The sequence below is a fragment of the Aquarana catesbeiana genome, linkage group LG05, assembly GCF_042186555.1.
Source record: "Aquarana catesbeiana isolate 2022-GZ linkage group LG05, ASM4218655v1, whole genome shotgun sequence".
Taxonomy (NCBI): Eukaryota; Metazoa; Chordata; class Amphibia; order Anura; family Ranidae; genus Aquarana; species Aquarana catesbeiana.
The window spans coordinates 582490550-582505652 of NC_133328.1; the positions used below are offsets into that span (position 1 = coordinate 582490550).

General features: G+C 43.9%; 1 protein-coding gene across 2 annotated transcripts in view; it reads left to right on the top strand.

Moving 5' to 3' along the window:
• BAALC (BAALC binder of MAP3K1 and KLF4) overlaps positions 1–15103 on the top strand; it is a 130347-nt gene that overhangs the window by 95335 nt on the left and 19909 nt on the right. For both annotated transcript variants that reach the window (XM_073632081.1, XM_073632082.1), the window contains exon 2: positions 11610–11773. In XM_073632081.1, the coding sequence (XP_073488182.1) occupies positions 11610–11773 (164 nt within the window). The remainder of the gene's footprint in view (positions 1–11609; positions 11774–15103) is intronic.

A 15103-nucleotide genomic window follows, 5' to 3' on the forward strand; every position in this document is an offset into this window, starting at 1 on the left:
CAAAACACACCAAACTTAGCATGTGCAGCCTTTCCCCTGGCTCTGTATTATCAGGAAATATATTGGGGACAGAATAGGTGCAGGAAGTCCCCCCTTCTGAGTCACTACTTGTCTCTGCCCCCTTCCCCATCTATGAGCACTGTCCCTTGGTTCCACCCCCTACCCATCTCCCACCAACAACAAAATACCACACCCAGCAACAAAAGATCCACCCAAGCAGCATTACCCCCCCCCCCTCCAGTAGCAACAACGGCTCTCCCAGCAACCAGCAACAATAGACCCTCCAGTAGCAAACAATGATAGACCTCTACCTCAACAGTAGATCCCTACCAACAACATAAGATCCCCCCAGCAACAATAGATCCCTCACCAGCATCAATAGACCATCACAAAAATACAGATCCCCACCAGTGACAATAGATCAGCCAGCATCAATAAACCCTCCATCACACCCCACACCCCTTGCTATTACATACATACAGTGCTGGAACTGCGTTCCCCTGCGTTCCCACTGAAAAAAAGCCCCGAGGACAGTGGAGGATCTATGCATACAGGATCAGCCTTTTTACAAAATGCAGAGGATTAACCCCTTAGGTTCCACAGTGAGAAAAACAAGGATGCTTTACTGCATATACAGACTTATTTTACTGTTGTGGGTTTAGTAGCACTTTAAAGTTGTTCAAGAGGGCTCAACTCAAGCTTTTCCCCCTCCCAGAGCTCTATGTTTATAATAGGGAGGAACAAACTGGAAAGGGGCTGAGTCACTGCTGGGAGAAGAAGCAGAAAGAGGTAATTTACTGCTGGGAAAAGAAGCAGGAAAATTAGTCACTGCTGGGAGAAGAAGCAGAAAGAGGTAATTTACTGCTGGGAAAAGAAGCAGAAATATGAGTCACTGCTGGGAGAAGAAGCAGAAAGAGGTGGCAGGTGGAATACAGTGAGAGGAGTCGCTGCTTCCACAGTGAAAAGAGTGAGCAGAGTCACCACTGGCAGGGCAGATAAAGATAGCCCAGTCACTGCTTGGAAAGAGCAGGGTGAGCTGAGGTCAATTCTAGGAGGAGGAAGCAGGGTGAGCTGAGTCATTTCAGGGAGAAGAAAGCAGAATGAGCTAGGTCAATGCTAGGAGGAGGAAGCAGGGTGAGCTGAGTCACTTCTGGGAGAAGGAAGCAGAATGAACTAGGTCAATACTAGGAGGAGGAAGCAGGGTGAGCTGAGTCACTTCTGGGAGTGGGAAGCAGAATGAGCTAGGTCAATGCTAAGAGGAGGAAGCAGGGTGAGCTGAGTCACTTCTTGGAGAAGGAATCAGATTGAACTAGGTCATTGCTAGGAGGTGGAAGTAGGGTGAGCTGAGTCACTTCTGGGAGAAGGAAGCAGAATGAGCTGGGTCAATACTAGGAGGAGGAAGCAGGGTGAGCTGAGTCACTTCTGGGAGAAGGAAGCAGAATGAGCTAGGTCAATGCTAAGAGGAGGAAGCAGGGTGAGCTGAGTCACTTCTGGGAGAAGATAGCAGAATGAGCTAGGTCATTGCTAAGAGGAGGAAGCAGAGTGAGCTGAGTCACTTCTGGGAGAAGGAAGCAGATTAAGCTAGGTCATTGCTAGGAGGTGGAAGCAGGGTGAGCTGAGTCACTTCTGGGAGAAGGAAGCAGAATGAGCTGGGTCAATACTAGGAGGAGGAAGCAGGGTGAGCTGAGTCACTTCTGGGAGAAGGAAGCAGAATGAGCTAGGTCAATGCTAAGAGGAGGAAGCAGGGTGAGCTGAGTCACTTCTGGGAGAAGGAAGCAGAATGAGCTAGGTCATTGCTAAGAGGAGGAAGCAGAGTGAGCTGAGTCACTTCTGGGAGAAGGAAGCAGAATGAGCTAAGTCAATGCTAGGAGGAGTAAGCAGGGTGAGCTGAGTCACTTCTGGGAGAAGGAAGCAGAATGAGCTAGGTCAATGCTAAGAGGAGGAAGCAGGGTGAGCTGAGTCACTTCTGGGAGAAGGAAGCAGAATGAGCTAAGTCAATGCTAAGAGGAGGAAGCAGAGTGAGCTGAGTCACTTCTGGGAGAAGGAAGCAGAATGAGCTAGGTCATTGCTAAGAGATGGAAGCAGGGTGAGCTGAGTCACTTCTGGGAGAAGGAAGCAGAATGAGCTGGGTCAATACTAGGAGGAGGAAGCAGGGTGAGCTGAGTCACTTCTGGGAGAAGGAAGCAGAATGAGCTAGGTCAATGCTAAGAGGAGGAAGCAGGGTGAGCTGAGTCACTTCTGGGAGAAGGAAGCAGAATGAGCTAGGTCAATGCTAGGAGGAGGAAGCAGGGTGAGCTGAGTCACTTCTGGGAGAAGGAAGCAGAATGAGCTAGGTCATTGCTAAGAGGAGGAAGCAGGGTGAGCTGAGTCACTTCTGGGAGAAGGAAGCAGAATGAGCTAGGTCATTGCTAGGAGGAGGAAGCAGGGTGAGCTGAGTCACTTCTTGGAGAAAGAAGCAGATTGAGCTAGGTCATTGCTAGGAGGTGGAAGCAGGGTGAGCTGAGTCACTTCTGGGAGAAGGAAGCAGAATGAGCTGGGTCAATACTAGGAGGAGGAAGCAGGGTGAGCTGAGTCACTTCTGGGAGAAGGAAGCAGAATGAGCTAGGTCAATGCTAAGAGGAGGAAGCAGGGTGAGTTGAGTCACTTCTGGGAGAAGGAAGCAGAATGAGCTAGGTCATTGCTAAGAGGAGGAAGCAGAGTGAGCTGAGTCACTTCTGGGAGAAGGAAGCAGATTGAGCTAGGTCATTGCTAGGAGGTGGAAGCAGGGTGAGCTGAGTCACTTCTGGGAGAAGGAAGCAGAATGAGCTGGGTCAATACTAGGAGGAGGAAGCAGGGTGAGCTGAGTCACTTCTGGGAGAAGGAAGCAGAATGAGCTAGGTCAATGCTAAGAGGAGGAAGCAGGGTGAGCTGAGTCACTTCAGGGAGAAGGAAGCAGAATGAGCTAGGTCATTGCTAAGAGGAGGAAGCAGAGTGAGCTGAGTCACTTCTGGGAGAAGGAAGCAGATTGAGCTAGGTCATTGCTAAGAGGAGGAAGCAGGATGAGCTGAGTCACTTCTGGGAGAAGGAAGCAGAATGAGCTAGGTCAATGCTAAGAGGAGGAAGCAGGGTGAGCTGAGTCACTTCTGGGAGAAGGAAGCAGAATGAGCTAGGTCAATGCTAGGAGGAGGAAGCAGGGTGAGCTGAGTCACTTCTGGGAGAAGGAAGCAGAATGAGCTAGGTCATTGCTAAGAGGAGGAAGCAGGGTGAGCTGAGTCACTTCTGGGAGAAGGAAGCAGAATGAGCTAGGTCATTGCTAAGAGGAGGAAGCAGGGCGAGCTGAGTCAACTCTGGGAGAAGCAAGCAGAATGAGCTAGGTCAATGCTAGGAGGAGGAAGCAGGGTGAGCTGAGTCACTTCTGGGAGAAGGAAGCAGAATGAGCTAGGTCATTGCTAAGAGGAGGAAGCAGGGCGAGCTGAGTCAACTCTGGGAGAAGCAAGCAGAATGAGCTAGGTCAATGCTAGGAGGAGGAAGCAGGGTGAGCTGAGTCACTGCTTGGAAGTGAAAACAGGAAGGAAAGATCTGAGCTGCTGAGAGAACAACTCAAAGAATTTCAAGTTCTTCTAAAGGCTGAAGGTTTTTTACCTTAAAGTGGTTGTAAGAGCTCAAGGTCTTTTACCTTCACACATTCTATGCATGAAGGTAACAAACCTTCTGTGTGCAGCAGCTCTCCTAATACTTACCTGAGCCCAATCCCGATCCAGCAGCAGCTCTCCTGGGTCTCTTCCTCATTGGCTGAGAGAGCAGCAGAGCCATTGACTCTCACTGCTGTCAATCACAGCCAGTGAGCCAATGAGGAGAAAGCTGGGATACTTTGTGTGTGAATGTATACACAGAGCAGCGGCTCAGGAGGGAGCCTGCTCTGGTGCCCCCATAACAAGTTGCTTGCTATGGGGGCAATCGGCAGGAGGGAAGGGCCAGGAGTGCTGGCAGGGGACCCAAGAAAAGTAGGATTAGGGCTGCTCTGTGCAAAAGCACTGCACAGAGCAGGTAAGTATGACATGTTTTTTTTTTTTTTTAACCTACCTTTAACCACTTCAATACTGGGCACTTTCACCCCCTTCCTGCCCAAACCAATTTTAAGCTTTCAGCTCTGTCATACTTTAAATGACAATTGCGCGGTCATGCAACACTTTACCCATAAGAAATTTTGATCTTTTTTTTCACACAAATGGAGCTTTCTTTATCATAGATCACAGGACACAGAGCACCATAATAATGACTATCTGGGTTATATGCTACCTTTAGGTGATTGGACGCTGGCAACCAATAGTAAGAAGGTTCCTCCCATATAACCCCTCCCCTACGGGAAGTACCTTTAGTTTTTTGCTAATGTCTTGAAGGTCATGGCTGTTGAAGCTCTTCAAATTCTTCAATGATGTCCCAATGAGGATGTTATAATCGGATCCATTCGGATGGCAAGGAAAGCTAAAGTGGTTGGTACCCGAGCCTCGGTTCAAGAACGAGGTTTTACCTGTAATGTGTCCTTTATGGCGCTGGACCCTTGTTATATGGTATTCCTGGTCTATTACTTGCCCAAGGGAACCAGAAGGGTGCCTTACAGGTCCAAGGGTGTGGACCCCAAACAGAGGGGGACCCGGTCCTTGAACGTCCTCAGAGGCTCTATCCGCCATGATGGAAGGCAGCAACTAGTTCAACTATTTCTAGGTGGATTCGCCAGGTCATTATCCAGGCTTATGAGTTGAGAGGCAAGGTTCCACCTCGGTATCTCAAAGCTCACTCCACTAGAGGAGTTAGTGCATCATGGGCAGTGCACCAACAGGTGTCTATGGCTCAGGTTTGCAAAGCGTCCGCTTGGTCTTCGGTTCATACGTTCACCAGGTTTTACCAGCTGGATGTTAGATCTCAAAGGGAGACTGTTTTTGGCCACAGAGTGCTGCAAACAGCTTTATAAGTCCTGGGCCTGAATGGGGTCTAGGAATACTATGTTCCCTCCCCTCAAATGCATTGCTTTAGGACATCCCAGATAGTCATTATTATGGTGCTCTGTGTCCCGTGATGTACGATAAAGAAAAATGGATTTTTAAAACAGCTTACCAGTACATCATGTGACACAGAGGTCCCTCCCTTCTTTTTTGGGATCTTCATTGCTTGCTACAAAACTAAAGGTACTTCCCGTAGGGGAGGGGTTATATGGGAGGAACCTTCTTACTATTGGTTGCCAGTGTCCAATCACCTAAAGGTAGCATATAACCCAGATAGTCATTATTATGGTGCTCTGTGTCCTGTGATGTACTTCAAGAAAAGGATTTTACAGGTAAGCTGTTTTGAAAATCCATTTTTCTTTTGGTGGTATTTAATCACCACTGGGTTTTTTTTATTTTTTGCTAAATAAATGAAAAAAAAGCTGAAAATTCTGAAAATAACACGCTTTTCTTTGTTTCTGTTATATAATTTGCAAATAAATAATCTTCATAAATTTAGGTCAAAGTGTATTCTGATACCTTTCCTTGGTGAAAATATTTCAAAGTCCAATGTACCTAGTAAGAGGCATGGCAGTTTTTTGAAGCTGTAATTTTTTGTCACAATTTTGTGGAAAATTAAGAAATGAAAAAAAAAAAATTACAATTTTTTTTTTTTTACATTCTGTCACCAGTGCAGTACGCCGCTATCATATAACTGGTGTGGCGGTGATCAGGGAAATTGACAGGTGACAGTATGTAAAAAAACACACTTTGACCAGAGCAATACAGTGCTACCATAGTAACACTATACTTCCCTAGGGGAAGTGATCAGGATTTTTTTTTACACATTATGATTGCTTATACCAAGGGATTTCATTGGTATAAGCAACCATTTTTAATGAATAAAACTGATTCATTCAGTGTTTTTGTTGTGATTATCTGTGATTGGCCAAAGCTAATCACATGGTACAGATTGCCTGTGATTGGCCCTGTCTGTACCATGTGACCACTGTGACCAATCACAGCTAGCAACACAATTGTATACAATGGATGACATAAAAGGAAGCCATCCATTGTTTATAATTGTCATATGATCTGCTGTGATTGGTCACAGCGCTCAAATGGTGCTGGCAGCGGGTCAGTATAGTGATCAATCATTGGTTGAGCAGGTAAGTATAACATGTTATTTAAAAAAAAAATGCAAACTTTTACAATCACTTTCAGGGATTCTGCTGTGGTTCTGAATGAATTTCTCTGCAGTTTCTGTAGCTACAGAGGTCAGTGAGGGACTGTTTTCAATTTTATTTAACACTTGCATGTCCATAGCCTGCCCACGGGTTCACTTTAAGGAAAAAAATGCCTGGCAGGTTGGATAATTGGGAACCAAACTTTGCTATAATGATTTACACTGTAATCTGGAGCTGCTATTCTGATCGTGCCTTCACTACTTGGTGGGTCACTGATATCATGGATTCTGTTTACAGTATTGTCTAAGTTTATTGGGCTCACATTTAGCAGTATGCAAAATTCAAGAGCTACTACTCAACCCCCTGATATCTACTTATACTAACAAGCTACCCTGTGTTCTTCTGTAAAGGCATTTGGCCCAAGGGAAGACGAAGAAGTTGTCACATCATGCCATGTATTAGTGTAATCTTCAAAAGATCTACTGTTGATTTTTTCCATTTTGTACATGTTCGTTATGCTAATCCCTGAAATCCCCGTTGTGATACATCTTCTCTCATTATAAAGAGACTGCTGTAGAGAATTAACTCTCTCCTGCCTGGTCCTCACTGTATAGTAATCAATGACATGATTTCCAGCATATGTTGCAATAATTATGTACATCATGTAAAATAACCAGCATGGCCAGCAACAAAATACACTATATTGTCAAAAGTATTGAGACACCTGCCTTTACACACACATGAACTTTGATGGCATCCTAGTCTTAGTCCGTAGGGTTTTAATATTGAGACTATACTATCCTTCTACATTTGGTTTATTTAAATGCAGGAGAAATTACTTGGAAAGTATAAATAAACTCTATGCTTCCCAGATCAAGGTTCCCTGTGTTTAAAGCAGCATTAAACCCCCAAACAAAAATGTTTTAAATTGCAACAAACCAATTTTAGATTTGGTGGCTGCATTCTTTCTTTAGGCTTTTTTTTTCCTTTATTTTTACCTGATGGTCCCCCTTCCACACAAATTGATGTTGATTAGGGAATCCTGCCCGCCAAGTCATGGTATTCTGACAGCAGGGATATTTCACCGCCAACAGAATACACTGATCAGCGCTGACGGCTAAAGCCTGCAGTGTTGATTGAGCAGAAAAATACCAGAAGGCTACTTGTACAGAAGTCGATCAGCTGTAATTCAGCTTCAATTTGTTAGTCAAGTCCATTTAAATCTGCTAGTACATCTAATGTTACCCTCCTCCCAAACTTACAATGCTACTGTCCAAAAGTGCCCCTTCATCCAGAGTGGAGGAACTCTAATACAGGAGGTGTGTTACTGGCCAACAGTAATTATTAGCAGGGGTTTCCTGGGACCAGAAAGTTAGTTCAAGGGTTCCTCTGTGTTGAAAAGTTTGAGAAAGGCTAATCTCATAGGCGACTTTTTGGACCACAGAGTAATACCTCCCTCTTCATATTTTGTGGACAGCTTGGAGATGCCTCCCACGGAGAACTTCCACTTAAAACAAATTTTGCACTTTCCTAATTCTTTGAAAAAGGTGCCGCTGATCTAACAGTATGCACCATGTTTGAAAGCAGGTTTATGCAGGATGCGGCTCCTCGGGGGGAGGGGGGGGGGTGTCTCAAAGCTCTACAGACTGTTCACCAGCCCCCTGACTAAATTGTCTTACCAGGTGACGTGGGAGAGGGACCTGGACAAATGGAGTTCAAGAATCCATAAAGCTATCCTCAATGTTGCCCTGATTAAGGCAGGATACAAAGTGCATGTTAGATGGTACCTAGTGCCGGAGCATCTGTTTAAAATGAATCCTGGAGCATCACCCTCCTGCTACAGGGGTTGTGCCAGACGGGCACAACACTACACATATGGTGGACATGCCCCAAGATTCGCCACTTTTGTATGAGGGTTCATTCATTTATATTTTCGGTCACTATGGTTAATGTAATTAAAGATGCTAGGGTTGCTCTATTGCAGTGGTTCCCAACCTTTTTGGCAGCGGGGACCGGCATTATGGATGAAAATTGTGCCAAGGCCCAAGGGGGGGGGGGGGTGGTCTGGGTGACGATGCATTTTTTTGCGGCCAATTTGTCAGAAAAAGGCTGGTGTTAGCACTTGAATCATCACAACACCATGGTTAATATGGTGTCAGGATGATTGAAGCCCTTTATTTTTATTATAATCTTATATCTTTAATATAAAAATAAATAGTTCACCATAATGCAGAATCTGCCACTAGATGCAGCTTTTCACATGCCACCACATGCAGCTTGCCACGGTGCATATCACCAGATTGCCACTTTCCACATCGCCTGTCACTAGATGCAGATTGCCACATGCCACCAGATGCAGATTGCCACAGTAACATGCCACCAGATGCAGATTGCCACATGCCACCAGATGCAGATTGCCACCAGATGCAGATTGCCAAAGTCACTTGCCACATGCCACCAGATGCAGATTGCCATAGTCACTTGCCACAAGCCGCCAGATGCAGATTGCCACAGTCACTTGCCACATGCCACCAGATGCAGATTGCCACAGTCACTTTCCACCAGTCGCAGATTACCACATGCCACCAGATGCAGATTGCCACCAGATACAGATTGCCACAGTCACATGCCACCAGATGCAGCTTGCCACATGCCACCAGATGCAGATTGCCACAGTCACTTGCCACATGCCACCAGATGCAGATTGCCACAGTCACTTGCCACATGCCACCAGATGCAGATTGCACATGCCACTGTCTCCTGCCTCCTAGATGCAAATTGTCACTAAGCACAGAGGCAGTGCAGTGGAGTGGTGTGTTCCGCATGAGAGAGAACAGCGGTGATGCGGGGCGGGCGGTGAGAGATTATGTCGTCTCTCTGCTCCCCGCTTCACCTCCAACAGTGCTGTGTGGGCGGAACAGCGGTGATGCGGGCGGGCGGTGGGAGATGATGTCATTATTCTGCTCGCTTACTTAACCCCCAACAGTATACCAGCCGGGCTGTGTGGGCGGAACAGTGGTGATGCTGGCAGGTGGTGGGAGTTGATGTCATCTCTCTGTTCGCCTGCTTCACCCCCAACAGTGTAGCGACAGGGCTTTGTGGGCAGAAGTGCGTGTTGGCAGTGATCTCTCTGCTCACCCGCAGCCGCTGCACCTCAGATTGTGGAGACTTTGCGGCCCGCCTGTAAACAGGCTGCGGCCCGGTAGTGGGCCGCAGCCCAGGGGTTGGAGACCCTTGCTCTATTGAATAAACCAGTGAATAATGTACCCCAACATACCCAGACACTGATTCTTTTCATGTTCCTTGCGGCAAAAATTGCCATTGCCACAGCATGGAAAAGCTTTGTTATAGATATGGCAATAATGAAACGCAAGCTTACGTGGATCATGTTGAATGAAAATATTGTGAGTGTTCTACACGACAAAAAATCCCTATTCGATAATGCATGGTCCCTTGACTTACCTACTTGCAGGTCCCTAATGCATAGAGATATATTTCTTAAGTCGACGGGTGGGAGGCTCCCGTATGGATTTTCCTCTTTCCTTCTTCCTATCCCGTTTCCTTCTTTGCTTTTCCCTTCACTGTTCTTAGCCAAACTTGGCATCACGTGTATGTAGCTCTTTTTTTATGCTCTATTCTAGGCATATTTTGGGGAATTTGATGCCTCATATGGGATAGTTACAATGGTGATAGTTACAAGTGCCTTAATTATCGCACAATTTGAGTAAGGGGCATTATTGCCACTAATACTATTTTATCAGGATTAAGTTGTAGCAATGCTAGGCTCCCAAGTCCATGATCTTTCGTATGTATATCTGCTTCATCGAGGGGTTAACCGGATGGTGTACCTCCTGCACTTATATTACTAGAACGCTCTAGTAGTATTATATAAAAAGTTGATGCTTTCCTTAAACTCTAGTTTACCCACGTTAGAGGTTCCCACGGCAGTTCTTATCTTAAGGTGCTGTGGTCCTCATCAGTTTCTACCTAGCCTTGTATTTGTATGTTTCCCTGTTACATGCTTGGAGCAGACGAGGATTGTTCGCTGTTCCATTATATGATCTCTTTGTTTTTTTATCTTACTTGTTTTTTAAAAAAATAATAAAAACTATTGAAACAGAGAAAGACTAATCTATATTTACATGGAAATTTAACTGCTGATATTACTGTATCTACTTATTTTTCTTTGAAGGTAACTTTTTCATTATATACTCTAAGTACCACACTTTGCGCTACTCTTCTGTGAACAGAGAGGTTTGAAAAGGTGTGCTCTTGCTGTCTCCATTTAATTAGATATTTACAATCTTGCTGGAGGCGCTTGTTGACTGTTTGACCGTGTAAAAAAGCCTTTCATTATGGGTTTTGGCTGTGTTTTTTATTTCTCATCCTAGAAATTCTTCAATTCAGTAATCTGTAGCACCAGAATGAGTGTACAGTAGCTCTCCTTACCACTTAAAGTGCCCCTGGATATATTGGACATGTCAACTGGAATGCATGCACTGTCTAGTGCACTGTATAGGAAAAGGTTCACCGCTATTATTCTTTCGTGACCTTTTGTTAAAACAGAGGAAAAGAATAGGAAAATAATCTCTGGCAGCTTTTGAAGCCTTGCAACCTCTTTCTGACTGCCCTGGTGTCCTCTTAAGGAGTTGTGAACGCCCGGGGGCAGGAAGGATCAGCAATCATGTGGTCACATGATCAGAAGCAAGTCCCGCTGGCTACCGATCTTTAGTTCGGACCGAGAGATGTCTTTGACAGCTTGGTCTTTGTGCTGGGAAGATGTAGTAAGCATGTTCTTAGCACATACATTTGGCTGCCCAGGTACATATGTGTGGTGTGTGGACATTAAAACCCAAACTTTTGCCACTGTACATAAGTGTTGGCCGATCGTAAAGGAGGTAAAGGTGCCCCCAGATAAATATCTAAAGGTTCCTAAATGTTTCTCCTGATCTCTGCTTCTGGAAATGCTATCTGCCAGCTATCATATTGATCTTATGGCTTCTGTACTTTTTGGATTCCTGACCAAGAACAAGTATGCAATTATTGATGTTATCTGTGTAAATGTTGTGAGCTGAACCCACTGTTTTCCGGAGTGCATTCTCCACGTGTTGCTTTACAGAATCCATTATAAGTCAGTGGCGATGCAGTTAACTGTCAAATGGATTTTCCAAAAAAAAATATGTGGAGAATTTACTCCAGAGCAAGGAAATAGGAACTTAGCTGACAGCAGTGGTGTTCATGGGGATAGGGAGGGAGGGAAAATCCCCCCCAACTGGAACAGAGAATGTTAAAAGACATTAAATTTGTGTTTTCTAAGGCATTATTGGTTTAGGGTTTCGACTTTTTTGATTCCAATACATATATATATGCATGAGTGAGTGTGCATATTTATTTATTTGTTGCTTGTGCTTTTTTAAGTGGGTAACAATGCACTTATTCTCCATTTTTTTTTCTTCTATAGGAATTTTAGAAGATGGAAAGTCCACTCAAACATGTGTTACAGTGTCATCCTCAAGCAAAGAAGGGCTTAAAAAAACCAGTTCAGGAACACAGTGTGGAAAACCAAATGTCTACTCCACAGGAACAAAGACTCAGAAACAGAAGAGCGTATGCAGAACTACAGAGGTAACAAGGCTCAGCCCGCCAGTTCCATAATTCTCACTCCAGTCTTTGACTTTCTATGTGCATTCAATGCAGGCAGTTTTAAAGTCAAATCAGGTGCATTATTTAACATCTGTAGAAGACCGCAATATTTAGACTTCCCTGCAACTGATTGTGACACTATCCCAGGCCACACACATCTATCTATATATCACACATTTCTATCACAGATACAGTGCCTTGAAAAAGTAGTACCCCTTGCAATTGTCCACAATTTGTCATGTTACAACCAAAAACGTAAATGTATTTTATTGGAATTTTATGTGATAGACCAACACAAAGTGGCACATAATTGTAAAGTGGAAGGAAAATGATAAATGGTTTTCAACATTTTTTACAAATAAATATCTGAAAACTGTGGTGTGCATTTGTAGACATGTGCACGCTGAAATATTTTGTTTCGGAATTTCGGTTTCGTCCGAAAAATACATTTATTTAGTTACTCCCGAAATTATTTTTTATTTATTTTGTTTCATTAAAAATGCATTAGTACGAAAATCTGAATTCATTAAGGTCAAATCTCTCAATTGAAGGCTTATGGTGTCTGTCGGATGTTCTAAGAAGATTCGAGGAAGCAGCTAAACTGTATGACGCCGCGATCATACATTTCCGGTCAAATGCTCCGTCCACAAGCTATAGTAGATATATAATGTTGTTTGACTAGTAATAATTATAATTATTAATTGTTATTATTAGTCAAACAACATTAGAAGTCTTCTATAGCCTATGGGCGGAGAATTTGACCGTAATTGTCCGCTCGTGGCGAAGGTATGATTTTAGCTGCTTCGTCGAATCTTCATGTCGAATGGTGTTATACATATTTTTGATCATATCGAATGATACGATACTTGTTTGTTTCTGGTCATGTCGAACAGTCTACCCCAACAGCCAATGGAATTACGGGGTAAATTAAAGCATATATCTTCCTTCCTATTCGCTCTGCGTTCCTAACGGTTCTAATAGAGTTAGGTTAGGCATATTCAACTGCAGACTCGATAGACACAGATCGCTATTGTCACCGTCATGTCAAATCTTCTATCTATCATCTATATCGAACTGTTGTCGCAACGATATGAAAATATAATGGATATGAAAATAAAGCATTTTTTTATTTCGGATCTTTCGGATTTCGGATTCTGCGTGTTTGTTATCGTTTTGTTAAAATTAACACGAAAGTCCCAGAAATTAGATGAAAATGCATTCGAACGATAACAAATGCACATGTCTATGCATTTGTATTCAGCTCCCTTTACTCTGATACCCCTAACTAAAATCTAGTGGAACCAATTGCCTTCAGAAGTCACCTAATTAGTAATTAGAGTAATCCTGTGTGCAATTTAATCTCAGTATAAATACAGCTGTTCTGTGAAGCCCTCAGTGGTTTGTCAGAGAACCTTAGTTAACAAACAGCATCATGAAGGCCAAGGAACACACCAGACAGGTCAGGGATAAAGTTGTGGAGAAGTTTAAAGCAGGGTTAGGCTATAAAAAAAATCCCAAGATTTGAACATTTCACAGAGCACTGTTCAATCCATCATCCAAAAATGGAAAGAGTATGGCACAACTGCAAACCTACCAAGACACGGCCGTCCACCTAAACTGACAGGCCAGGAAAGGAAAGATTAATCAGAGAAGCAGCCAAGAGGCCCATGGTAACTCTGGAGGAGCTGCAGAGATCCACAGCTCAGGTGGGAGAATCTGTCCACAGGACAACTATTAGTCATGTACTCCACAAATCTGGCCTTTATGGAAGAGTGGCAAGAAGAAAGCCATTGTTGAAAGAAAGCCATAAGAAGTCCTGTTTGCAGTTTGCGAGAAGCCATGTGGGGGACACAGCAAACATGTGGAAGAAGGTGCTCTGGTCAGATGAGCCCAAAATTTAACTTTTTGGCCTAAAAGCAAAACGCTATGTGTGGTGAAAAACTAACACTGCACATCAACCTGAACACACCATCCCCACTTTGAGACATGGTGGTGGCAGCATCATGTTGTGGGGATGCTTTTCTTCAGCAGGGACAGGGAAGCTGGTCAGAGTTGATGGGAAAATGGATGGAGCCAAATACAGGGCAATCCTAGAAGAAAACCTGTTAGAATCTGCAAAAGACTTGAGACTGGGGCGTAGGTTCACCTTCCAGCAGGACAACAACCCTAAACATACAGCCAGAGCTACAATGCAATGGTTTAGATTAAACCATATCCATGTGTTAGAATGGCCCAATCAAAGTTCAGACCTAAATACAAAAGGAGAATCTGTGACAGGACTTGAAAATTGCTGTTCACAGACGCTCTTCATCCAATCTGACAGAGCTTGAGCTATTTTGCAAAGAAGAATAGGCAAAAATTTCACTCTCTATATGTGAAAAGCTGCTGGAGACATCCCCAAAAAGACTTGCAGCTGTAATTGCAGCGAAAGGTGGTTCTACAAAGTATTGATTTAGGGGCTGAATACAAATAGAGAAAAGTGTGAAGAAACCGCGCTAAGAAAGTGAAAAATAGAATAAAAATTCTGAAGAATGTCAGAAGCTGCAATTCTTCAGTATAACATAAACACAGTGGGAGTAAATCAAAAGAAAAATAGAATTGCGCTAAACCATACAATCATAAATAATTATCAGTTATATAGATTCCAATTCAATATAAAGTCCACCAGTGCTTAAATAATACAGTCCATCTACATGTGTGATGGCGTCTCCAGACGCTGTCAAAAAGTTGTGCTGAATCCATCACCAATCAGAAGAAATCACTTCTTACCAGATTGCCATGATCCCCTGTTACAGAGGATCAGGGAGAGCATTTGTAGTTAAACACAGCTTGGTTCCAATACACAGTGAGCACGATCAAAAGTCCTCAAGCTGCCTCTTATAAGCTCAGACCAATTGGTGGTTGGGTATGGTACATAAAAGATAAAGGCTCCAAATAGTGTAAAACCTGTTATTCTTGTCAGAAATTCCGAGCTTTTCTGCGTCTTCCGTACTTCCTGTGTTGCCCCCTAGTTCTTATGTTGGACTACAGAATGACTGGCCTTTATGTTGGAAGTATATAAGAGTAATGCCCTGTACACACGGTCGGACTTTGTTTGGACATTCCGACAACAAAATCCTAGGATTTTTTCCGATGGATGTTGGCTCAAACTTGTCTTGCATACACACGGTCACACAAAGTTGTCGGAAAATCCGATCGTTCTCAACGCGGTGACGTAAAACACGTACATCGGGACTATAAACGGGGCAGTGGCCAATAGCTTTCATCTCTTTATTTATTCTGAGCATGCGTGGCACTTTGTGCGTACACACG